The sequence below is a fragment of the Poecilia formosa genome, unplaced genomic scaffold, assembly GCF_000485575.1.
Source record: "Poecilia formosa unplaced genomic scaffold, Poecilia_formosa-5.1.2 Scaffold30, whole genome shotgun sequence".
Taxonomy (NCBI): Eukaryota; Metazoa; Chordata; class Actinopteri; order Cyprinodontiformes; family Poeciliidae; genus Poecilia; species Poecilia formosa.
In genome coordinates, this window is record NW_006799969.1 from 225,532 (window position 1) to 250,499 (window position 24,968).

The 24,968-nt window shown below is 39.4% G+C and overlaps 1 protein-coding gene across 1 annotated transcript in view; it reads right to left on the reverse strand.

The window, feature by feature from the left end:
* The window catches only part of prkd3 (protein kinase D3), a 47,855-nt gene that overhangs the window by 21,476 nt on the left and 1,411 nt on the right, over window positions 1–24,968 (reverse strand). Inside the window, exons 2-4 of the mRNA XM_007549109.2 lie at window positions 24,370–24,525; window positions 23,887–24,215; window positions 2,775–2,913 (exon numbers count right to left, since the gene is read on the reverse strand). Of these exons, the coding sequence (XP_007549171.1) occupies window positions 2,775–2,913; window positions 23,887–24,215; window positions 24,370–24,388 (487 nt within the window). The 5' untranslated portion in view covers window positions 24,389–24,525. The remainder of the gene's footprint in view (window positions 1–2,774; window positions 2,914–23,886; window positions 24,216–24,369; window positions 24,526–24,968) is intronic.

Sequence of the window (24,968 nt, forward strand, 5' to 3'; positions counted from 1 at the left end):
AGATATACATTAAAAATCAAAAAGTCTCCAAACTGAATGAAAATATTAATGTAGAACCTATTTTCAATTAACTGCACAGATCCCCACTCCCAAATGTCAGAATAAGGAAAACATGGAATATAATCAAGGACCATAGCACAGCAATTAAACTCTGAAACCAAATTAAAATAAAAATAATTTAGAAATTAGTGATAATCCACGGATCTTTAATAATCTCATAGGAACAGTAGCCACTGCATTTTTATTTAGGATCACTGACTGATGAACAATCTACTGCAGGTGTGTTTGCTTCGGTCTGCATCACAGACAATAAATGATGAAAAATAATAATTTGCTAAAATCTCTTAAAGCTGTGATCTCCACAACAGAAGCTGTCTTGAATGCGCAGGCTAGTAAGCATGGCCAAAGATGACGGCCAATAAACAGATTTCATGTAACAATAATTTGGTTCTCCGGCAGAAGCACAGTTCTAGTAAACGCGTAATCTTGAGCAGCACTTACATGAGCTATGTTTTTTGGAATAACAAAATAACAATTAACAAAATAACAAAACAGATAGAAAAACTCATAAAAGAATAGTTATTCTGTTGGTGATAAATTATATCTAAAGTGCATTGGTTTGATTTAACAGAAAAGTTCAGCTGGTAGCTTTAAAAGAAGCTAAAAAACAGAACAAAGGGACAAACAGCCAGGCCAAAACCTCAAGGGCCAAGAGGGCTCTGCACAGTGTCCGCTATGTCCAGGGGCCGCCCTGCACATCATAGCCTGTTTACACTCCAAGGGTCTACTACAATCACTTACTGCAGGAAAAACAAGCGCTTTTCTCTTTGAGCTGCCGGCCAAGAAAAAGCAACCTCTGCCTCTCTCCTGCAGAGAGGAAGATATTCAGATCGTCCCTCTCCCACAGCCGCAGACTCCAACAACATACCAGCAGAGGGAAAATGAACGGAAGATGACAGGAGACAAATTGTGGGGCAGAGAAGGTTCAGATTTTTTCTATATCAAATGAACGGCCTGGGAACCCGGAGCTTTCTTTTCGTTTCAGTGTCACGAACTGCATTAAATGTTTGAAAAAAATATGATTTTGGTGAAGTAGCAAAAGTCAGATCTTCCACAGGAGTTTTAATCAGGCAGCTCAGGAATCACTGAGCTCAACTTTCAGAGTTTACACCTGCAGATGAGTTTAAGGAGGGTAGATTAGATAAGAGGGAATGAAAGCAGGCAGTCAGCTACAGACTGAAACAAAAAGACAAACACAGACATAGAGAAAGAAAAAGAGGAAGTTCTCCAGTCTTAAGTCTACATTCCTTAGTCCTGATGCCTGAGGAATCCTGGGATTCTAAACCTATACAGTCATCCGCTGCCTAAATCCCTGCAAACAAACCCCTCAGCCCAGGAGAGGCAGTGGGATATGCAGCACAGGTGGTATCAGGTGCTTCCCAGCAGAGACAGATGGAGCTGCAGAACAGATTAAAGCAGAATGGATATTCTGAGGCACTTTTTTAAGTCTCGGCACTCGCAAAGGAAGTTGATTCATTCATTCCAGGAAATGAGAAAGAAAAAAGGTTAACACCTATGAAGCAGCTACAAAGGTGAGCACAGGAAGACAGACGCACATGCATTGGCTACAGTGATTACAGGAAGCTTTTATAGCTCATGTTAAGTTATTTTATAAAAGCAGCTAGTTTTAATAAGTATGGGAAAGTGTTGAACTCAGTTCTTGATGTTGACCTTAAAATAAATTGTGTTTTCTGGAAGGGCTGTGAGCATTTATGGCAGAGAATTGAAGCTCCTTCAAGTCTATTCATTTCCAGGAACTGTTTGGATTTTAAAACGGTTGGATTAAACATCTCTGTGAATTTTGTGTCGGCTCTCCTCCTGAATTGGAAGTCTGTAGAAGCATGACGTCAAGTTTGTTTGGAGAAGAATAGACTGAACCAAAACTTTGCCAGTTTTCAAGTATTATAAATGTACATAAACTGGAGCACAAACTGTCAGACTGAAGCTTTGACTGATGTCATCAACTCTGCATCTCTTTACATTTGTAGGTTTGTCCTTCCTCTGGGCTTTCCTCAACTTTACCTAATGCAGCTAAGATAATAGCTGTGCAAGTATTCACACCTTCCACATGTTTTGACTTCACACCCACAAGCTTCAGTGTATTTTATTGACCTTTCATGCTTAGCTGTGAAGGAAAATAACACAGTTTTCTAAATTTACAACAGTAAATGAAATCAAGTCTTTTAAGTCTTTAGCCATTATTCTTTACAAAATACCTGAAGCTCATTCAGACTACGTAGATAGAAAAGTTCAAATTGTGCCACAAATTGTTCACTATTTTTGCTATGATCCTTGGTCTTCATGATGCTTTTTGTTCATTATTGTTCTCTAACAAACCTCTGAGGCTTTCCTATAGCAGATGCATTAATAACAACATTATATTGCATGTAAGTGGGCTCTAGTAGTTTGGTGACTTCTGAAAGCCAGTTGTTTGCACTCCATTTTATGTAGAGGTACAACAATACAGTACATATTTCAGATTTTTCAAGTGCAAAAAAAAAAGTATGCTTTTTCTTTCACTTCATAATTATGTGCTGCCTAAGTAAAACAAGTTTGTGGTTGTAACGTGAAAAAATTGAGAAAAAGAAGAAACACTTCAATGGCCATGAATACTTTATCAAGGAATAGTAACGTGTAAAAACGATGAGATGCTAATAAGAAGAGAATATAACAAAATTTTCACATCCTCATGAATCGTTTGCATGCATACATACCAGACAGCACCACCTCGATGAGGTCCCCTTCATGGATGTCTTCTACTGAGGTCAGCCTCTGCAGGATGTTTTCATCATTTAAGTCATGGCGGAACAGCAGGATCTTGTCATACATGCCAAAGAAGCCACACTCTGGGAACTGAGGAAATACACAGACATAAGATCAGTAAATGATCCAAGAGAAACATATCCGTAACATTTACTTTTATGTGCAAGTAGCATTAAAACTTTTTAATGTTAGACTTTCTGCAAAAAAATTTAAATGATGCAGATCTGTTTGGGTTTTCTGATTCTTTTCGCACAACCTCGTGCTGCAGTGAAACTCTTAAAATTACCCTACTTTGAAAAATAATCATATTATGCCATTTCCAGAGTCTTACATCACCATTTGTAGAGGTACCGGAGTATTCTGAACCTGATGACTCAGGAAATGTGCCCCTGCTCAGGCCTCCTTTCCTCATTTCAGAGCAATTTACACTACAAGGTATGAGGAAATGTAACTCAAAGGGATCCCATTTTCAGGACAGAACTCAGGTCATAAAAGCTGGATATTTGATTTTTCAATGTGCAGTTCTTTAACTTAATTTGCCAAAGAAAAATCAACAAGGCGACAATACGGCTGTAACCTTCAACTAGCAGACATCTTTACTGCTGGTGTTCTGACCAAAGCTAACATGAAACCAAGTAATCGTGAAAAGGAGTTGCTACAAGACGTAAGATCAGGACCAAAACAGACCAAAGAAGAAATCCTGAGTGTTGTAGCGAAGAGTCAGAGCACAGGAAGTGCAACTCCTCTAAATGGGGAGTCACTTCCTGCCTTTACAGCACGTCATGACCTCCTACTGAGTAATGTTGGCATCCCTATTGTATATACGAATATGCAGCACAATGCAAAAGCATCCTTGTCAGTAAAATCTTTTCACATTTTGTAGTGTTATATCCAGAAACTTCAGTCTATTATATTTGAGTTTTAAGTGACACATAAGAAAAAAGTGCAAACGAAATTATGCTTTATATTTAGTTTTTATGTATTTTATTTTTTTTTACAAAAACAAATTTGAAAAGTGTGGCATGAACATTAAAGTTAACGTTCATCTGTTGTATAATCGCCTTTTGCTGCAGTTATGGCAGCAAAAGCTCAAATGTATTGGATGGAAAGCTCCTCTGAATTGGAATTCTCTCCAAAATTCTTAACTGAACTTAGGCCTTAACTTTGACTAGGCCAATATACCACAAGAATATGCATTGATCTGAACTACTCCATTGTCCAACTCCGGTTTTGTGTTTAGGTTCAATGTCCTTTCTAGAAGGTCAACCTTTATTCTAGTGCCTGGTCTTTGTAGCATTTAGCAAGTTTTCTTCCAGGATTGAGCTGTTTGAAGCTCCATCCATCGTCACATCCACTCTCATCAGCTTCCCTGTCACTGCTGAAGAAAAGCACATCTAAGGCATAAAGCTACCACAGTCGTGTCTCATGGTACAATTCTCACGATTGCCAGATTCCTCCACATGTTAGTTGTGTTCTCTGAGTAGCTTGTGGGAAACAGCACTTCTTATGACTGTAATTGAATAAAAGTCATAAGGATTCTTTCTCCCCACCATTCTAAAGTTCTGATTTGTGGAATGCATGACCTGTTGAGAGAGCCTCTCCTCTGAGCCGTGGCTCTATGCAGCTCCTCCAGAGTTACTGTGGGTCACTACGCTGACTATTAAAGCTGATGTCTAAGCAACTTCCTTAATGATGTAATGACCACCGTACCACCTCTGTTCCTTCTAAAACCTTTTATGCTGCATTAAACAGCTAGTGTTGCCACGTCTGTTACAGTCATATAGAGGCAAAATACCTTTAAATCTCAGCACAACTTTGTCCCTGAGCTGTCTGATTTTGTCCTCGGTCTTCATGATGCTGATTGTTCATAAATCTTCAGAACATTTGTGACATTTACAAAGAGACAAAATTTCACCCAGATTAACTCTATTTACTAATTAGATTAATTTTAAAGCAGTACCTTGCACTTATTTTCAGTCAAATTAGTTTTCTTTTAGTATCATAGTAATTTCAAGAGGAAGTTCTTCTCATCTCCTGTGAACAACACATTTTGCACACCTGACTGTACGGAAAATGTCGATCAACAATACTGAGATTTTTGAATCCAGTTTTCATGGTTTTGTAACAAACTGGGAACTGGGGGGGCTTGGACCATGACATCAGCCTAGTGTTGATGCCAAGATGGCTCGTATTGAGGGATACGCCAGCTGTTTCCCCTTGAACCTGGGTCATGCACAATGGGCAGGACAGAACAATATCCACGTGGCCTGGGAGCAGCAGAGGTTGACAGTGTCTGGGCACAGGACACAAAAGACACCTGGGGTCTTTGGAAGTGCCAAGAAAGACCAATACCAAGGTCGTCTGACCGCTGGAGAAACACAGACTGCAGGTGACTTGTAAACAAAGACAAAACTCCAAAAAACAGTCATTTTTGTTATTCACCTCTTTACACCCCAATTGGCAGTGAATCCCCACATATAGTAATGTACTTAGGAAGTGTGTTGATGTAGCTTTTTAAAAGGACTGTACACAAATACTATTTTGTTTTAAATGCCTTCAATTCATCACTCTAAAACGGATGGTGCAACAACAAAACCAAGTAGCTTATCAATAATGATCAAATAAAAAGAAACAAAATTGAAAAACCCTCGACTTGCTTCTCCTTAGTTACCTCGTCCAGATCAAACTCAAGTGGACTCCACTGCACTCCCAAGCCAGCCATAAGGTCCACTTAGTCCTGGGTCCAACCAAGCACCACTCCATTTGAAAACAATTCAACTCATAATTAAATCACAGAGTGAGATCTGCTGCCAGGCCTTATTAACACTCTCCACTGAAATTATGTCATTGCCTGGCAGAATTTAAACAGTCCAGATGAGTTTTTCCTTAATTAAGTTAGTTTTTATGAACTTTCATTGACTTTCCAGTTCATTTCATCTAGTCCGACCAATCTTTTTAAAAGCTTATCCAACTTACCACCATGGAATTTGAAGCAGTAATGCGTGCAAGAAACAAGACTTCTGCCATCCTAAAAACTTTTGGTCACTACTGTAAGATTGCATAATTTCACTGAAATGTAGTAAAAGCAAATGTAAGTCTTCATGGTGGCTAAAACTAAATGAATGACTTTCACAGCTACAAAGATGCAGCTCGGCTCAACACTGTGTGTTGCAAGAGGCACGTGTCGGCTTAATGGAATGTTTCCAGCTCACCCCCTCATTCTGACACATCGACTTCCTAAACCCTCTCACGCTTTCAGGTGATTAACACCATGTGGCATGAACCGTCACCGCCCCGTATGTGGAAGAAAAATGGGGAGCATCCTTCCTGAGCTGGCTGCAGTTTCGCTGTGGGGTTTTCCTCCTCCATCCGGACAAGCTGGCTCTCAGATGCACACTTAAAAATTAGAGTCTTTCCAGATTGACCCCCCTCCTATTGGCATATCGAGCAGCACTTTCCACTGTGCAGAGCTCTGTAGCAGGAGCATCTGCAGGCAAGCATGTAGTGTGCTACAAGGGCAGAGGACACAACTTTCCACACCCGCAAAAGCAAGAGGAAGCATGAAGTACAAGAACAATAGATTGGCAGGTTTAGGACGCTATTTTAACCATTTCACTTTAGCTAAAAGCAGTTTGTTGATCAGAAAAAGGTGGGGTGAATGCATGTCTAAAGCAGACTTTGACACAATTTTTTTTCTTTCTGGTCTGCGACAATAAAGCTCTTACCGCCGTTTTACAGCCTTCACACAAGTTAAATCTCACAGAACAGCCTCTACACATGTGACTGGATGGATCTCTGAAGGCTAGCAAAGCTTTTTATCATCTTCAAACGAAGATTCATTCAGCCAAGCACCCACGACCACACACGCACACCAAAGACAGGGGGGCTGTGTGTGAGGTCCTCAAGTCAGGCTGGAAAGACGAGTGCAGAGTTGTATGGTTTTGTTAAACGAACTAATCCACCATTGATGTGCTAAATCCTGTTGCGACTAAAAGAAGTGAAGGACAGCGACAAAAGAAGTGAGTAAAGGTGACAAGGAAACATGATTGACATGTTATTCAACCGTTTCAACCATGAAAGACAATAAAATTACATCTGAATTCACCCATGTACAATTATTAAATAATTGGTTCATATGCCATGCTTTGCAAAACTACTCACACCTTTTGAAATCCTTCACCTTTTTTTAAGTTACAACCACAAACTTCAAATTTTGCATTTGCAGGAAGGTCCTATTACTCTGCTACCCCTAAATTAAATCCACAACAACCAATTTATTGAAGTCCCCTAAGTAATAAACAGCATCTACCTGTATGTAATACAATAATTTTAGTGTAAATACCGTAGATCTGTGAAGGCCTCTGTGGTTTGCTTCAGAAGTTCAGAACATCAGTGAACTAACAGGTCATGGAAATCAAGGAACACACCAATCAGTTCAGGGACAAGGCCGTGGAGATGTTTAGTGAATGTTTTATGTTCTAGAACATTGTTTTTAAAGATGATTACAAATCATCCTGAAAAACTGCACATGTTTATTTCACCTTGCGATCAGTTGAAAGGTCCCACCAAGAAATGGGGTGTTCTTCCAACATTATACCTTGGAAGAAAGTATTACTTGTATTTGCTGTCAACTGCAAGAGCCAACATGGGATTGCAGAAAGAGTGCGACCTAGTGCAAAGCATAGACTGATCAACAGCTGTTCAGTCCAAAAGTTTACACAGAACTGAGACTTCATATCATCCTCCGATGTCCGACTGTTTTGTAAATGTTGACCAGCAGAATCTGACATGCTGAGGATGGTGCACAACAGTTTTGCTTATATTTAACACACATGCATTTGAATCCACACCACGTGCTTCATGTCGCAGCACTTCACAACTATTTACAACTTTGTCTTCATCTATTAGAAAACCTCAAAAAAATGCACTCATGTTTGTGGTTATACTGCGAAATGTAAAAAGGTTTTGCAAGGCACAGTAAAATGGATTTCTTAAGTCAAATGGTGTACAGAGTAGTGTGTGATCGCAGTGAAGAAAGTGTGTGCTGCTGGATATTAGGCTGATATACACCTTTACAACCTGGCAAAGGACCACGCAGATGTGATGACAAAAATTTGTTCAACTGGTAAACACACTGTAAAAGTAAAAAAAATAAAATAAATTAGATAACAGTTTCATAAATTATATCAGGAACCAGAATGTTTTGTTTTGATAAATTTATAAAAACATAAAACTAAAAAGAGGAATTAAAGAATAAAGTTTCAGCTTTGAGATTGTGTGTGTGTGTTTTTGTTTTTTACTCCATGAATAGTTTGATTGGTTAACTAATCATCTAAGTTTATCTCTTCTGACTTTTCTCGACAATCTTATTTATCATTAGTGTTATTTGGCTGCCTATAATGAAGTCATTCAGAAACACTCTTCAAAACAGGCGCAATTTTTTCCTAAAATGGCAAAGGGAAGGAAGGCCCCGTTACCTCTGGCATTCAACTGTCATGTGGTTTATTTTCACTGCATTAGGCCATTCTTCCTTCTAACACTGTAAATATCTAATCTGACACAGCCAGACACCCACGGTGTAAAGGTTAAAGTTACACAACATTTCGTTTAGAAAATGCTGTGAGCTGTCATTATTTAAAGCAATGCAGTCTTTCATTAAGAAAGCAGAAATGATGCGTCGCTTCATGTAAACCTAAACTTAAAAGACATCTTTGTAGCTGGCATTTCTTAAGATTTTATTGGGAACCGAAGCTATGGCTTTAGGGAGATATTAAGAGAACAACTGCTCCTCCGATTGGGTATGAGCATGTACATCTAGGTTACTGAAGAAATGCAATGACAAAACAATAACATTCAACCTCCAAAAAGCTGGAGTGTTTTTTTTTTTAATCAAGGTGCCTGGCTCTTGTGAAATATTCGACACCAGTCAGGAGGTGGAAGGCGCTTGTTTATTTTGCTTGAGGTGGCAAGATACAGGCCGTCACAGGGTCTGTGTGTGATCAAATGTGCTTTTATTCAACAGATAAATAACACTATTGACTTATAAGTTTGCAATTATTTAATTGTGAAAGAAAGTGGATCACATACCCTGGAGAAACTTCATCAAAAGACAGAAGATAACTTTCTTTAGTTTGTTGTACGTTAAACCGAGCTTCTGGTCTCAGAGGCAACTAATAGCAGGATTTTTGCCCCGGAATGCTTTAAGATGTTTCATATTTAGTATACAAGTCTTACAATAAAGGAATAAACCACAGTAAAGGTTTCTTAGAAAGGAAAGGTTTTTTTTTTTAAATCAAAACGGTAAATTGAGGTGTAACTTACCACCCACAAAAGAGGAAAATACGCTTCGATACTTCATACTTTGCCAAAATACGGCACTGGAAAATCTAGTTGCATATGCTCACCAGTGTTGAGGGTAAATTATGCAAATTCCTGTGCATATCAAATGCAAATGTTAAAATTTGCACAGGAATTTTCAAGTAGCATTAAAAAATGAATTCTTTTCAGAAATGGTGTTACTAAATTAAATTGCTTTAGTAACTTTTTCGTCATCTATGAATTGTTTCAATATAAAAAGGTTAGAGTGACTATACAGTTCTTTCTTCAGGAACAAATATACACATTATCTAATTTTCAAATACAATTATAGTTTTGATTATGGAACTGCATCAATGCAAAAATGGTACTACTGCACAGATGTAAAACTGCATCATGCTAATATTAAATATTCCTCAAATTTTTATGAATGTTGCTAATTCATGATGAAGAAAAGGAGTTAAATGGGAAAGAAGCTCAAATACATTCCTAACACTACATACAAAACTAAAATAGTAACATTTATGTTATAAAATACAGGTACAATACATCTTAACATATTTTTTTTCATGCTAATTCATTAATAGTTTTGGTTCGTTTTGATAAGTGTGGCTAATGGAAAGTTGACTGGAAGTAAAAAATGTGGCAAAAAAGTGCACAACCAACACAGATAACTGCAGCCTTGAGAGGACTGTGAAGTAATCCCATTAAAGAATTGGGTTAGATTCAAAAGGGATGGTCTGCAGTTGATGCTTCAAGAATCACCACAACCACATAATAAGGACTCAAGCTGTCACATTCAATATATTAAACTCCTTAACCAGAAACAATCCAAGCTGTCTGGTGTCCAATGGGAAGTTTCCACAGCCAGTGATGACTTAGAGAACTTGTTAGTGATCTGAAAGCAATAAGACCACATAACCAGACAACCATCAGGAACATGCTACAGCGTAAACTACCGAGGTCAACCATCCCCTAGCTACAGAAGCCATATATAGGTTTCAGTTCCCCAGTCAAGATTTCCAATCAGTACAAATCGGCTCTGCTACAGCCCCAGGGCCATTTCAGTGCTTTGATAGACTAATGAACAGGGTCATTTACATGGAAATCTAGGTTAACACCAAAGTGGGGTAAAGAATGAGACGTCCAGCATTAAAAAATAAAAAAAAAAAAAACAAAGGTTTCACTACACAACAATGAGTGACCAAAGAAGAAGTAGATTAAAGTCATGGAGTGGCCAAATCAGTTTTCAGACCTCAGTCCAACAGAAAACCTGTACATTGTCAAGCAGAAAACAAGAGCACTGAAGGATTTAGAGAGCTTCTGTAAAAAGGAATGGCTCAAAATCCCGTTTGGAAAACTTGGTGATTGGCTACAAATAATTTCTTACATCCTATTAAGTCAGCTGATTCTAAGTGGTGCCTATTTCACTCAATCACACAAGGACACAATACAAATGATTTTAAAGCCCTTTTATTTAAGTATTTTTATTTTTTTTTGCTGATATTCTGGCTCTCCACATTACAATGAAACTACAGCAGTATTTAGAGAATGTGCTTTTGTTTTGAAAATTAGCAGGAGTTATTCCATCCACTGTATAAAGGGTTTTCACCTTTTGAACCGGTATTCTAAAATACTCAAATGCAACAGTTGCAACAAAAACACTGAATGCAGCCAAATCTTGACTAAAAGATAAAGATAGAAGATATTTAACGTTTCAACAGTTTAAATTAGAGCACACCACTCTCCCTAACAGTTCCTTATTTTCATCATATGGCTTCTTTTTTTTATTATTACTTCGTAAAAATGCAGTTTATCCCATAATATGGTCTATTTTACGAAAAGTCACTATTTACAAGGAAAACAAACTTTTTTATCTTCAGTTCAAAACAGAAACTAAATTACACACTGTAAAAAAAAATGCACAATGTAAAAACAATATCTCAAAGAATAAAAGAAGTTAGTTCCACTGAGTCAAAGCTATGCCACTTCACCTTCAACCTTTTTTTTGTGTGTGAAAGGACTTCACAAAGCTCTGCAGCATGGCTATTACAGTATATGAGAAAGTATTGTGAAGACAAACACATGTAATGTTCAGGAAAAAAATGACATTTTTTTAGGTAATTCCCTCTCCTCCAAACTCTGCGATGCATGCTTTGTTTCCACCGTACATAACATAAAACTGTTTGCTTCTGTGTTTTTACACGCAGGCCAAGAAAAACACCCTACAGCTGGAGGCACAAGAAATGGGGGGAGGGTATGCGTGGCTGTCACATACTTCATCTTTCTACACCTCCAGAATCCTGCAAATCCATCCCATCGTGCACTGAAACAAAGTCACTGTATATGTTCCTCATTACATAGCCGACTTTCCTCTGCAAAAGGAAAAGTTTTAACTCAATGAGCCACATGCAGCAGAAAGGAAACTCATGCGGTGGCTTAGTGGTAATAGAAACAGTTACTTTCTCACTCTTAGGGCTGATTAACGTGTTTTCTTCCATGTGGGGGAATATGCCTCGCTGTTCATTCATAGTTCTTACAGTATGAGCTCAATGTCGTTACAGAATGTAGCAGCGCAACATTTTGAATGACACTTGATGCTTCTAAACCCCCGAAGTCCCAGCTAAGCATGAAATAACGCTGTGCTCCACACGTATGTGGTGCTACAGTGTGACACAAGCAAAACAAGGTCAAAATCCTAACAGTAATTCAACTGTTGCTCTTTGCAGCAACAACATGCTACAGGCTTCGCTGTAAGGTTATCAGTCTGCAAGTCCCAGAGATGTTTGATCACTTTAGTTAGGCTTTGCACAGCTACAAAATGCCTGAAGTTAAAAAAGTGGCAAGATATTATATGCAATAAACTCTGCTAGTTTTTGTGCTGCTTTGTAAGTCATCTGTTGTTTTTTTTTTGTTGTTTTTTTTTAACCGGTGCAGACGTGGTGGAATCGCTCCTCTAACCACCTCGATTAACTGCAGAACCTTGGCCAGACCACAGTATAACAGGAGAGGAGACACCTGTCATCTTAGATGCCGTTCAATCGGCATGAGACGATAAGAAAGCTATACCGCTTACCTTATTTGCATCAATCACAAAAGCAGATGGTTTCCAGCCAAAGCCAAGAGCAGTCTGAAGAAAATCCTACAGTTATTCTGACATGTTTTTTATTATTTTGATCTGGAGAAACATTACTCCTCCTGAGCTGAATTGGCCTAAAGTACAAAAGCCACGGAAGTGCTGAGGAGATAATGGAGGTGAGGTCATTGTTTAGTTACAAACCACTGTATCGCTAATCCAACCAGGTGGCTTTTAGTCTAACACTGCAAAACAGTTACATAAGTAACAGAAACATCCTTGCATCTCTACAGTGACCTATATATCTATAGGTGTGAGGTTTCATGTGTCTGTGTATGCATGAGTGTGTGCATGGCTTTTTACAGGCATGAGCAGTGTCCAGGCAGACCAGAGGAAGGCTGAGTCACAGGATCTAAGGCCCTCACAGGAAGACAGCAGCATGATCTAAGACAAGCTTGGCCAGGCCCCTGCACACAGCTGATGAGTTATGGCTGCAAACGATCCAACCCCTGAACCTCTGCCTTAAACATATATGGTGCCTTGCAAAAGTTTTCATACCAAATTACAGCTACAAATGTCGGGAGCTACAAGGCATCTTATTTGAAATCTATGAGACAGAACAACCCAAAGTGGTGTACAGCCAAAGTAAAGAAGTAGGAAAACCAAACATGGTTCTCAAAAAATGCAAACATATCAGATTGGATCAAGAGTTCCTGGTTAGCAGTTTTCAACTCCTGCCAACAGATCCTGAAGAGGGTTAGGTTTGGGTTTTGACAGGGTCACTAACATGTAGCAACAGTAGCTCTTGTCTGTCTCTTTAGAGCCATCGTGAATCTCTTCCCAATTTCAAGTGTTTTCCAACAGGTTTTCTTCCAAGACTGTGCATTATTTAGCTCCATCCATCTTCCAAATCAGCTCTGACCTGCAGGACAAAAGCATCCCCACATCATGATACCAACACCGCTATCTTTCACCATAGAGACTAAGTAAGTTTTCTTCCACAACAGCAAACGCCAATTACCAGAGCTCCTTCTTCTGAATTTTCTTGTGCCACTTGTGGTAAATTGTATCTCGAAGTTCTTGAAGTTTTCTTTCAAACAGTCACAAACTAATCCCTGACCTGTCTGCTGTGATCGTTGGTCTTCATGGTGCTGTGTTTTCACTGATATTCTATAACAAACCTCTTATGCTTCACAGCTACAAAATAGCTAGATTTCAGATGTGATTAAATTTCACACAAATGAATGTCACTTATCATAATAGTGGCTTCTGAAGCCATTTGGCTACTTTGGGTGTTATTTAATGTCATCATAAAAACGCATCCCACTGGTAACAGATTTTTTTGTTTATTTTTCTAATGAAAACCATAATTATCCTCACAGTTAGGCACTATTTTGTGTTAGTCAATCAGATGCTTTAAAGTAATGTGGCAAAATCTGAAAAAGTTTAAAGTATATGGATAGTATTACAAGGCAGTGTACTTAACTACTAACTCCATGTTCCCTATCTGGTCCAGGAAAAAGCCACCAGCTCCACATGGAGCAAATGAACAGATGAACCTGGGGGCAATTTCTGCTAAGATTGATGGCGTCTGCACTTTCTCTTGTTCTGATGGAGGTCAGAAGGTGTGTGGTAATAGCAGGATGTAGGAGCAGACATCTGTTGCTCAACAAAAAAAACAAAAAAACATCAAGAATCATTGCGAGGTCTGTTTCAGAAAGCCATTAAAAACAAGCTCCTTGATTTCCAGGTTCTTTTGTGGACTTAATTTCGCTTAACGCAGTTGGTGCCAACTCAAAAACAAGCAGAAAAGCCACATTTCAACATTTAACCTGTCACCTCCTTCTAAAACACAAGCCCCAACAGGCAATTTCTCTAAATGTTTATATGCAGGGACAAGAGTAATGGCAGGGGCAGCGTGCAGAAAAGCCATTTCACACAGACTCGAACAGGCTGTGCTGCTCCGCCGACCACAGCCGATTGGAGAGCAGCAGCGGAGGGAATATGGAAACAGGGAGCGGCTCTGAGGGCAGCTAACCAGCCAATGTAGCTGAATAAAGAGACACAGTGACAGAAGGAGCCCTGCTGAGTAGCTTTCTTTTCGTTTGAAATTCAAACTAAAGTTCAGCAGCAGTACAATTTCTAATGTTCCATTTTAATACATTAGAAACAATGCTACTAGTTAAACGTTTTGCACGCCCTTTACCCTCTGACGCGCAAAGACCTTCTTGCTGCATCAACATATAATTTCACTTCCTCTGCCACCTTCCTATCAGTTTGACAGATCACTCTCTGCTCTGAGAGACAGGAAAGGCAAACAGTGCTGAGAAAACAACACAGAATAAGACATTCTGAAACCTGCTAAATGCTACAGAGATCAATATTGCCTCGATGAAATGACTGGAAGGCAACAATAGAAGTTACGTGAACTTCACTGCTGGTCACCGGAAATACATTTTGGCAGATCTCCTAAAAAATGTGTAATCTTCTGCTCCTAAGAGCTCCTCTAGTGAGCAAAGATTAACTTGGCTACACAGAAAAGGGATGCATTAATATGAAGAGGGTAAGCTTTGTGCCAGCAATGTTAGTTTGACTGTTTCTAGTCAGCATTTGTCATGCTTGAAGCTCCCTAGACGGAAGCCAGTCAAAGTCGATTGTTAATAAGTAAATTAATAAGGGAAACGAGAAATCCTCTTTCACTGAACCGTGGTAATCCACGGTTACAAATTCATCAGCGCTGATGGGAAGCAATCCCAAATAACACGTGCAGGGCCTCACAGAAACAAAATGGCTGGGAGTCCCGCATATTAAATGGGTGCACCGTTACGCTGCACTCCACCACTTCAATACAATAATAATCAAAGCCATTTCAGATAGCATTAGCAGAGATTGGAGTGGTGCAAGATTAAAAACTCGCAACTGGCAAGTCAAGTGCGGTGAAGAATATTCAGGCAAACTACAAGCCACGTTTAGTGGTGCAACTTGCCTTCTTCTGGTGGTTTTGAGAAGGAAAAAAAAAATTCAAACCCCTCCGCAAAGAGCCCCCTTTCTCCAGAGAGATCCAAACTTCTCCACTCTGTCATTCTCCGACTCTTGCGGCCAGGCCTTGTGTTCTGCCTTGCCACTTTACATTTAAAGGGGAGCAAGGCGGCAGCAATGTGCAGTGCAGATGGTAGAAATTACTTAGCTCACTTAACTTCAGAGATACCCCCCCCTCTTTTTTTTTCTTTCTTCCCCCATTTTCCACAAATTACTCCAAGACCAGGAAAATTGATAGATTCCTTGTGTAAAATGGCTTTAGGTTGTGCATGTGCATCAATCCCCACTGCGATATAAATTTAGTCAACCCCATGGTTTTGGAATACATACATCAGTAAGCCTGAAAATAAACACTGAAAACCTATGTATAAAAGGAGCAATTACCATGCCTTTTAAAACCAATACCAGTTGTTTTGATTCACTGGTGACTGGTTTTGTTGTTGACAAAAAGCCAAATGAACTTTCCAGGAAAGTTTTGGCTTCGTATAGCACACATGGTTCTACGCTGCTGCTGCCGCCGGGACATCTTCTGGGGTGAAATACGATTACCAGCTCCAAGGGATGATGCACTTGTTGGCATCATCTCTTGACTACAAGAGAGTCTGATGGTGATTTATTTCCTTTGTGTTTCAGTCAAGGTTAGTTGGAGTGAAGTGGGGCTTGCGAATGTTTCACCTGGTGCATTCTCTCATTCAGAGAGGATAAAACATGTGTATGCACTATTAAAATACAAGGCCCATTGAGATGTAAAGAAACTAGGCAATTTGAAACTAAGGTTGTTGTTTTTTTTTGTCAGAATTGTGAAAGATATGTTTGATGCAAAAACAACATCTCCAGTTAATCTTTCAGCACAGCTTTCTGACAAATTTGGATCTTTTTTTTTAAAGAATGAGTGTATAGTATCAGGTAAAGATCTGTCATACTGTTAGACTACAGCCAAAAAAAATCGAAATGGTATAATAAAATCAGAGTTCTGCAAAGAAGTACTAGAATAAGGGTGTGCATCGTAACCCTATTTTTCTTTACCTTTCTTACTAAAGTCATTCAGTTTGTGTGTTTTTTCCCCATTCAGCTGTGTAAGTAATAAATGTTTACAAAAGAAAGTATGTAACTTAAACAGGGCTGGTAGGAGTACCTTCGCTTCTGTCTTCATTTGTTAAAACTTACTTTTACTTTAGACACAAAAGACAGCAACAAATAGTATCCAGCACTGATTTTTATAGTGTTTTCCAAGAGATACTTTTTAAAAAAATATTTAAAAGCACTCTTAATTTTTACTTTATAATGCTTTGCCATTCTCTTGTGTTCTCTAACCAGTTTCTGACTCAAAAAGGTCTTTGTCTCGGTAATTACAGAGGCAGCTGCACAGACCTCAACCAGAGCCTGGGAGTTAGCAGCAATGACAAAACCAGCGGGGAAACCTGTGGCTGAGGCAGCTGCCTTTCACAGCCCTTCCAGCTGTACTGCAGTTGCAACAGCATCATGTATTGAACACAGGAACAGGAACACAGGAACATCAGAGAAAACCCTTAGTATTTTCTTCTCATATGATTCAGAGGAACTGAACTGACACTTTGGAGTAAGCAGTAAAAATTAAAAATTACAAAAACATTGCTGAATGCAAAACCAATCTAACAAGTCGTCCAGCAAGTCTTTGACTGAAATGTTTCACTGTCCTAATAGTCTGATCCCACCCATAATCATCATCATCATCATCATCATCATCATCATCAGCATCGCATCATTCTCCAAATATGCCGGGGTGAAGATGGAATGCGCCGTATCTGGCTGGCGGTCCAGGGCGACCAGCTGGCTTGCTGGGAGTCATTCTCAGAGAGTCGTGAACTTTTGTCCCACAAATGCTCCCTTGCTGGCTGCACGAGAGGACTTGGGCGACACCAAACAGGAAGCGCTCGACAAGTGGAAGCTATGGATGTTTATCTCGCGCCATTCATCAAGCCACCCCCCCACCCCCAAAAAACACCAGAAGGAGAAGTCGGAGCACAGCGAGCTCCCGGCTTGGAGTCACGGCGCAGCCATAGCCGGGATGTGAACAAGCCATCTTGGATCAGATCTGCCTCCACCACCCAATGGTTGGTTGCTTTCGTCCTTTCTCACGGCCTCCTAGGAGCCTGTACTGCAACTGCCTCCAGAGGGGTGACGCTACGAGAAGTGACTTGAAAGCATTCAGGACTTGTGAGAGCCTGAACCTATTAGACCTGGTTGTTCTGTTCTAAGGTTAGCTGTAACCCGCTAGAACTGCTTATTGTGTTTCAAACCACTACTATCAAAAGCTACTTTTTAGATCAGCTCAGAGAACAGAGAAAGGAAATCTATCCAGTGGAATCTGGCCAAGTCATGTGGCTGAGCCTTTCGCAGGGAGGGGAATGAGCTGCACAAAATCTATACAATGCACTGCTATTATAACAAGGCTGCATGACTCCCTGTCCAACAATGAGACAGATTCAAGAAGAAAGAGTTAAGGGGAGACATGAAAAGTCAACCTTGCAAACATCTGGGAGTTTTACTGATGCCAAACCACTTCAATGCTATATATTGAATTCACGTGTGGTGTGGATTTTCAATATGGTGACTTCAGAATTTGCGTGACTTCTTATGAAGTTTGAACACACGACCTAAAACCTTAGTGTGGAAAAAACAACAGACGAAAATGAAACTTAAAAAGACAGCAATGTTTAAGGAAAGCAAAGCACCGACGTCAGGAAGAAACCAACTATTTGTCCTTGAGCTATGGTCACAAGATTTAAGAAGATACCAAAAGAATGCGACTGCAGATTGCTACGATACCCGTACCACAGCAGCAACTGTTTTCCACTTTGAATGCAGCAAAACAACAAGTTCACTTTTCTTCTTAATCCTCTTTAGGAGCTCGAACTTGTGTGTAAGCCACACTACTTAACACCAAATGAGTTAAAACACACTGATGCTGTGGAACGACAGCAACATCTCCAAGCTAAAATGTAACTAATACTAACTAAAACTCTGACCAAAACAGGTGTCAAACAGGTTTTGACGCCTTTTGAGGCTTCACTTTCTTCCAGGATGAAAATTTAAGATTATTTTCTGCATTAAAAAAAAAAAAAACCCTATTTGCAACATTCCAAAAATAATGAAACAATACAACAAAGAATCAGCTGGCAGTTTTTAAAGCTTAGTTCAGCCCCACTGCTTTTATGCTATCTGGTCTAACTTATATCAACTCTATTTTACTAGATGTAAATCTATCATCCTAGGCTCGAAGTTCAGCTCATACATTTTAAAACTGAAATGAATCATTCTTATCGTTGGCCAAGTTTATAGATTATTATTTAGTTTTTGGTGAGATACAGTTAAATCTGTTAAATACAAGAAGATGACTTGATTTTTTTCTTTACTATGTTGCTGCTCTTGTTCACATGCATTTCTCTCGCCAGAAAGTAAAAACATATCTGCATCATTATCATTATCATCAGTATGTAAGGCAACCAGTTTTAAAGTGCTATAAACAGTACTGTAATGAAGTCTTGAGTTAATTTGAGCATCACTTCGGCCTTCAGTCAACAAACCTCCGCTTACATAGATGAAAAGAAGAATCTGTTATTTTTGGTCAGACGCATACATTGGTCAGAAAATGTTAGAAGGGACAAAACGCAGACAGCAGTAGACAGATGTGATACTAGCGTCCTGACTTCATTGTGGTCACTCTTTTTCTGCATGAAGTACTGAAAGTTTGTCTTTGAGGTCTTTGACGTTTACAGCAGCAGTGCTATCCAAAATACAAATGAATACCGTTGGCAAAAATGAGTCATGTTCCCGTAAAACAAAGAAATCTCGTTAAGCACAAAGCTCTAATAAAAATATCAGAAAGCTAATTTGTGGTTGGTTTAAAGATATAATAATTCAAGTTTTCCACTTCCACTACCATTAGATTGTAAGGTCTGATGTTAACTTCACGTTATCCACCTTAAGTTTAATTCCAAATGTTTCTAAAGCAAACTTTTACAGTACTTTCAAAAGTATTCACACACTTTTAACTTTTTCATACTAAAACATGCAGGATGTTGGCCCTCCAGGACCAACTTTGGGCACCTCTGGTTTAGATGTACAGCCATGTGTCTTGGTTGGTTTGCAGTTGTGCCATACAACTGCAAATGCACTCTCAAATGTTGCATTGAACAGATTTCCAGGAGATGCACGATTATCAGGATGTCGTTTCATAACTAAAACGTACACACATCTCTGCTGTGTTCTTCGAATTTCATGATCCTTTTTTGTTCACTAATGGTTTCCAACAGACCTGAGAAGCCTTCACCAAACATCTGTATTTATACTGAGAGTAAATAAGACACAGGTGAACTGTACTTAATCAGTAAGTGACTTCTGAAAGCAGTCTTCAATTTAAGGGTACCAGAATAAATGGGCATAAATGCAAATCTAGATTTGTATTTAAATTAAATCATTTGTTATTGCCATTTAACGTTGTACTGGTAAAAGTAAAAGGTTGTTTGCAGTATAAAGGTGGGAAACCAAAAGGCAGCAGTGGAACTTCACTTTTTACACAACTAAGACAAGGGAACTGAAATCAACTCGGAAAGTTCACAAATGATGACACAGCAGAAAGCTTGACACCGGACTGCATAGATTCTAGTTGGACTGAGCATCCCTGTTTGTTGCATGACTGAATAGTGAGTCACTTGGTGAAACGGGCCAAGTCTCAGCGGAGGAAACGGCACCACGGGAGGGAAGCTGCCTTTCTTGCATTTTTTTTTTTTTTTTTTTTTTTGCAGATATTGCCAGATGAAGTCCAAAATCGTTTCCTGTCTCCACTTCGATGACAGACACCTGAAGTTCTGCTGACTAGAGACGCCATAGGACATCCATCAGTGGACAATCAAACCAGGTTTAGAGATCCACAGCTTTACAAATTGGCACAAATACCTGGACCGTGCAAAAACTTCCCACTGTCATGCATATTTTAAAACAAGAAGCGAGGCAGGGATAAACTGAAAGCACACGAGGATACAGTCATATTTTCCGTTGATCTCAAAGCCATTTGGCTGGATGTCATGAAATAGTTGAAGCAGCACACTACAATTGGCAGACAAACTTTACAACAAAAGCAGTTGAGCAGGCTCGATGTGTTCTGCTGCAATAATGTAGAGAAGAACCAAGATAATCCCACCACCTCTGAATGGATACCATCTTTTGTGATTAAAAAAAAGTACACAAGAGAAAGGTAGTATGGATTTTATCTTGGCAGATGTGCTGGTTGGGAGGACCGTGCACTGATTTTCTCAGAGTCTTGAAAGCCTCATATTTCCAACTCTTTTCCTCTTACTGTTTTCTTGCAACAGATCCAACATATTACAGAATCCATCTAAATGTCCGTGGTGATGAGATTTTCTGGTCTGCGGACCAGAACTGCTCATAACTAGCTAGTGAGAATCAGCAGACCTCGTAAAGAACAACAACATTACCCAGCTCCTCTGGAATGTCAACTCAGAAAACATTGGAGGCAAAGGACCCAAACTCAGTACAGATGGCTAATTCCACATCCTCCTGCTGTTTAAGCCAGCTCCTCATGTCATTCCTCTTCATTTTTAACAACCACTGTGTCAAACATCAGCCTTGCTCCGTCCAGTCTAAATCTGCATATTCCAGCTGCTGATGAAATGGCTCTTTTTAATCAGGCTCTTCTTTATTCCATCAACGATAATTACAGACCAAACAGAGTAATCAACATTAATCAAAAGAGGCCAAAAAAAGGCGATGATGGATCCACTTTCGAGCTATTAAATTAATTCACTAGGCTTTCGCTCTCTATTAATCCCATGCAACAACGAAGTGCAGAAAATATTAATGCAAAACAACAACTGAGTGAGATATTTACAGCACTAGACAGATGTTGAGAACTTGCAGGTGAATACAAATCAACCTGATGATTTGGTAAAACTTAGTGCTGGGTAAATACTATTTAGAATTTGTAATAAGTCAAAAAAAAAAAAAAAAAAAGCTTTAAAAGAAACCTGTCTAATGACCAGAATGGCATGACTTCACACTTGATTGACCACGTTAGGTCATCAGATTGTCGGAAAATAAAAATCTAATTTGTTTTCAACCTATAATGTGACACAGACAACAAAATTTCTTTGCATAAAAGTTGTTAGCATAGACAAAGTTAGCCATTTCCACTATATCAGAAATTATATGACATGATTTGGCTTCAAAGATGACATCTGAAATGCATCTACTATTTCTACAATAAATGCAAATGAGCAGAAATTATGTTCCATAGCAAGTACAGAAAGCATACATGAGCCTCTACAGTCAAAGGTGTAAGGGTTTTTACATCAAATATCACATAAATGTCAACATTTACTTTTTAAGCACTGGCAAATGGGATATCAGCCATGACATAATACTAAGAATATACATCAAACTGTCAATTTAATAGCTGTAGATAATTTCAAATCAAGGGGAGAGAACACGCAAAAGCTAGTAGAAGCTTCTAGAAAGGAAGCTGTGTATTATGTAGAGGCATGTTGTCTGTTCATGCAGGCTACCACAACAGAGAACTAGACTTCAAGATAACAGGAAGCTGAGCGAATTACAGCAAAGTTGCTAAGTTTTATCCTTTTGAGGAGTCATGTTTCGCTCGACATGGAACATGCTACCCTTGGTTTGTTTTTAAAGTTGAAGAGCAGATTATGTCAATGATAACATAAGCGATGATGATTTATTTATTGCTACTTGGAAAACCTGTCCCATTTGTTTTGTGATTAGCAATGCAAGGACTATTTCAACACCTTACGTAAACACTAAAAGCAGATGTTCACAAGTAGATGTTGCAGGATACAGTGAGTGCCTGTGCTTTAATTTGCAGAAACGGTCAGACATGTGAATAAATAGTTTATACCTATAACTCTCAAAGTGTTTTATATGGCTGTCAGCCACAATGGACACTGAGCTTGAGGCTACTCAGTGACCTCCATCTTTTTCAGCCTCAATTCTGAGAGACCCTAAAACCTTGCAACTTTCTGAGTACAAACAGATACCCTGTTATAAACGCAGGGACTGACGCTTCCTTCAGGAATGGTAGCAACGCTACTAGTGAATGCAAATTGCTAAAGAACCTAAAACATCACCTCTTGATTAAGTTTGGTTTGTTCAGAAGTAATAGTCAAATATGTAAATTTGTGACATGTAGAGCTGTGTAATGCAGCCTGATTGTGGTGATGTTTCTACTCCTAACATAAATAATTGACAATGGATTTCAGAAATGATAATGATAACATCGACTATGGATCAATTTTAAAGTTATTTAGAGCCAACAGTATTGTCACAAGATCATAGCAACACGGGGTAGCTAATAAAAAGACAGGACGCCCAGGATGCCCAGTCTGACCACAAGTAGCAGGATTGTGATGTGATGTGATCCACTGACACAGACTTCTTTCATAATTATAATTTTCAGCCATTGTTTACATCTGATCTGGCTTCTTTTGGTGCAGAATTACGATGCACACCACACATCAATGACCTAACAGTCAGATAAGATGTAAAGATGTGACAAGACCGTTTAGACCACAGAAGCTTTGCAACCAATCAGATTCTTATCTGATTTAGTACCACATATAGAAGTGGCACAGATGAGATTTCTTGGAGGGGGTGGAAAGAATGAAATTGGGATGTTCAGGTCGCGATGAAAAAGTTAGGTATGGGTCACATATGTGCAAAGAAATGGATTTGAGTCACATTTGCCTGCTGTGTGAACGCAGCCTTAAAGTACTCAATGAGAAAGTGGTAGTTACAGGTAAAAGCAATAAAAAGTAAATCTGTGATCAGGAGTTGGCAACAAAATATCTGATTGGTTGAATCTGTACCTTAGGTAGATATAGATCTTTTCTGAGTTAATAGTTTTACCCAAATTACTTCTTCATGCTATTTCAGCTATTTCATATAGCAAAACTTGAAATGCTTATTGTTCCAATAGTGTTACACTTTATAAAAACGAACACACGTGCAGACGCAGAAACCAAAATACATAAACCATGAATAAAACTTTTCGATAAATTTCAGTAAAACTGGAAAATAACGGAAAAAAAATATATCACTTGTGCTCATCCGAGTTGTTATTTTCCCAGAAATCAAAAGAAATGGTAAATTATGTTTAACAACATGGCCGGCAGTTGTGTTGAAATCCGCTCCAGCGGTGTGGTTATAACACACTACCGCAGTCATGGAAAATAAAAGTGGATTCCAGATTGGACCGAAAAGTGCTGCATAGATCTGTACATGTTTGTGCACTTGTTTCATGTCAAGTAACAAAACACCACAACATAAACAATGGGCATGTGGACGCCGTGTTGTGTAACTGGAGGAGCTTCGGCGCGGCCGTCCGGCACGTTTCTGCTGTGTTTGACTCATTATTTACGCACATGGCACAGATGTCTGCTTTGGAAAAAACATGATCTGGACAGATGAATGTGGTGGGAGACAGCAGGACATGCTCCGAGGCATCATTACGATGGCTGACTTTTTTAGGAAAACCTTTAATTTCAAAGAGTGAGTGATTGCATGGATGGCACTTTAAAAAAAAATAAAATAAAAGAGACATTTTAGGACATTCTTACCTTCTGATCAACTATGGAGCACACCAGGTCCTTGACTGCGGACAGCGAGAGATCACAGGCCTCCAGGTTCACGGTCTCCCGGGTCAGTCCGATCTGCAGCAGGAAGGAGACCCCATGGAAGGAGCTACGCGAGTTGGTAGGACTTGGGGCGCTGTGGCTCCCGTTGGAGAGCCGCTGGTAGAGCGGTCCAGGCGATCCCGGCGAGGGTGGGTGGAGCGGATGGAGCGAGTGCAGGAAGGCCCGAGGAAAGGACGGGGGAGAGGAGGCAGACATTGGGTTTCTTCCAGTTGCGACGTGAGAAAACGCTGAATGATGGGATTCAGTGAAGGCTGGCAGGGAGAAGCACAGCACGGTCTCTGAGGATGGGCTTGTCGTGCGGGAAATGTGCGCTCCTCATCAGTAGTAATGAGTCAGCGGCATATAATTTTAATTTAGGTGTCACTGACTCACAAAAATGATGCTGACAGGATGCTACCCACCCACCTGAGCTCAGAAAATGCATGAATCGTTCAAGAGGTGGCCCAGGTGAGGGAGGGAAGGTCTCTGAACAATCCACAGGCTGCTGCAACAAACTTCATATCCTGGAGTTTTGCTCCTTCTTTTTTCTAAAGTCAGTAATCCACTCTGACCAGAGAAAGCCTGTTCCCACAAACACACAAAAAGACACACACATTATTAGAACAATAAAAAAAGCAAAGTAGGGCCATGAATGAGTCAGCTCTTGGTGTTTACATTTTGTTGCAAGCCTTGAGGCTAAATCTCCTTATCCTAGCGTTATTCTTAATCCTGGAACTACCCACCTCTTATAACTTGGCAGTCAGTTCAGCTGGTGGTTAAAATATTTTCCTAGAAAAATCCAACACACCTCGAAAAATATGATAATTCATTAATTCTTGCTGCTTTGTATTACCTAATCATAAAATCAGTTATCCACCAGCAAACAGTTTAGCGGCAGGCATTATTATTTGTATGCTTATTAAGGGAGAACAAAAATATAAGAGCAGATGTTCTTCTTATTGTTTCATTTTTGTTTGTTAACTAGTAACAAAAATGTTCAGATCAATCTAATTTTGATATTATCC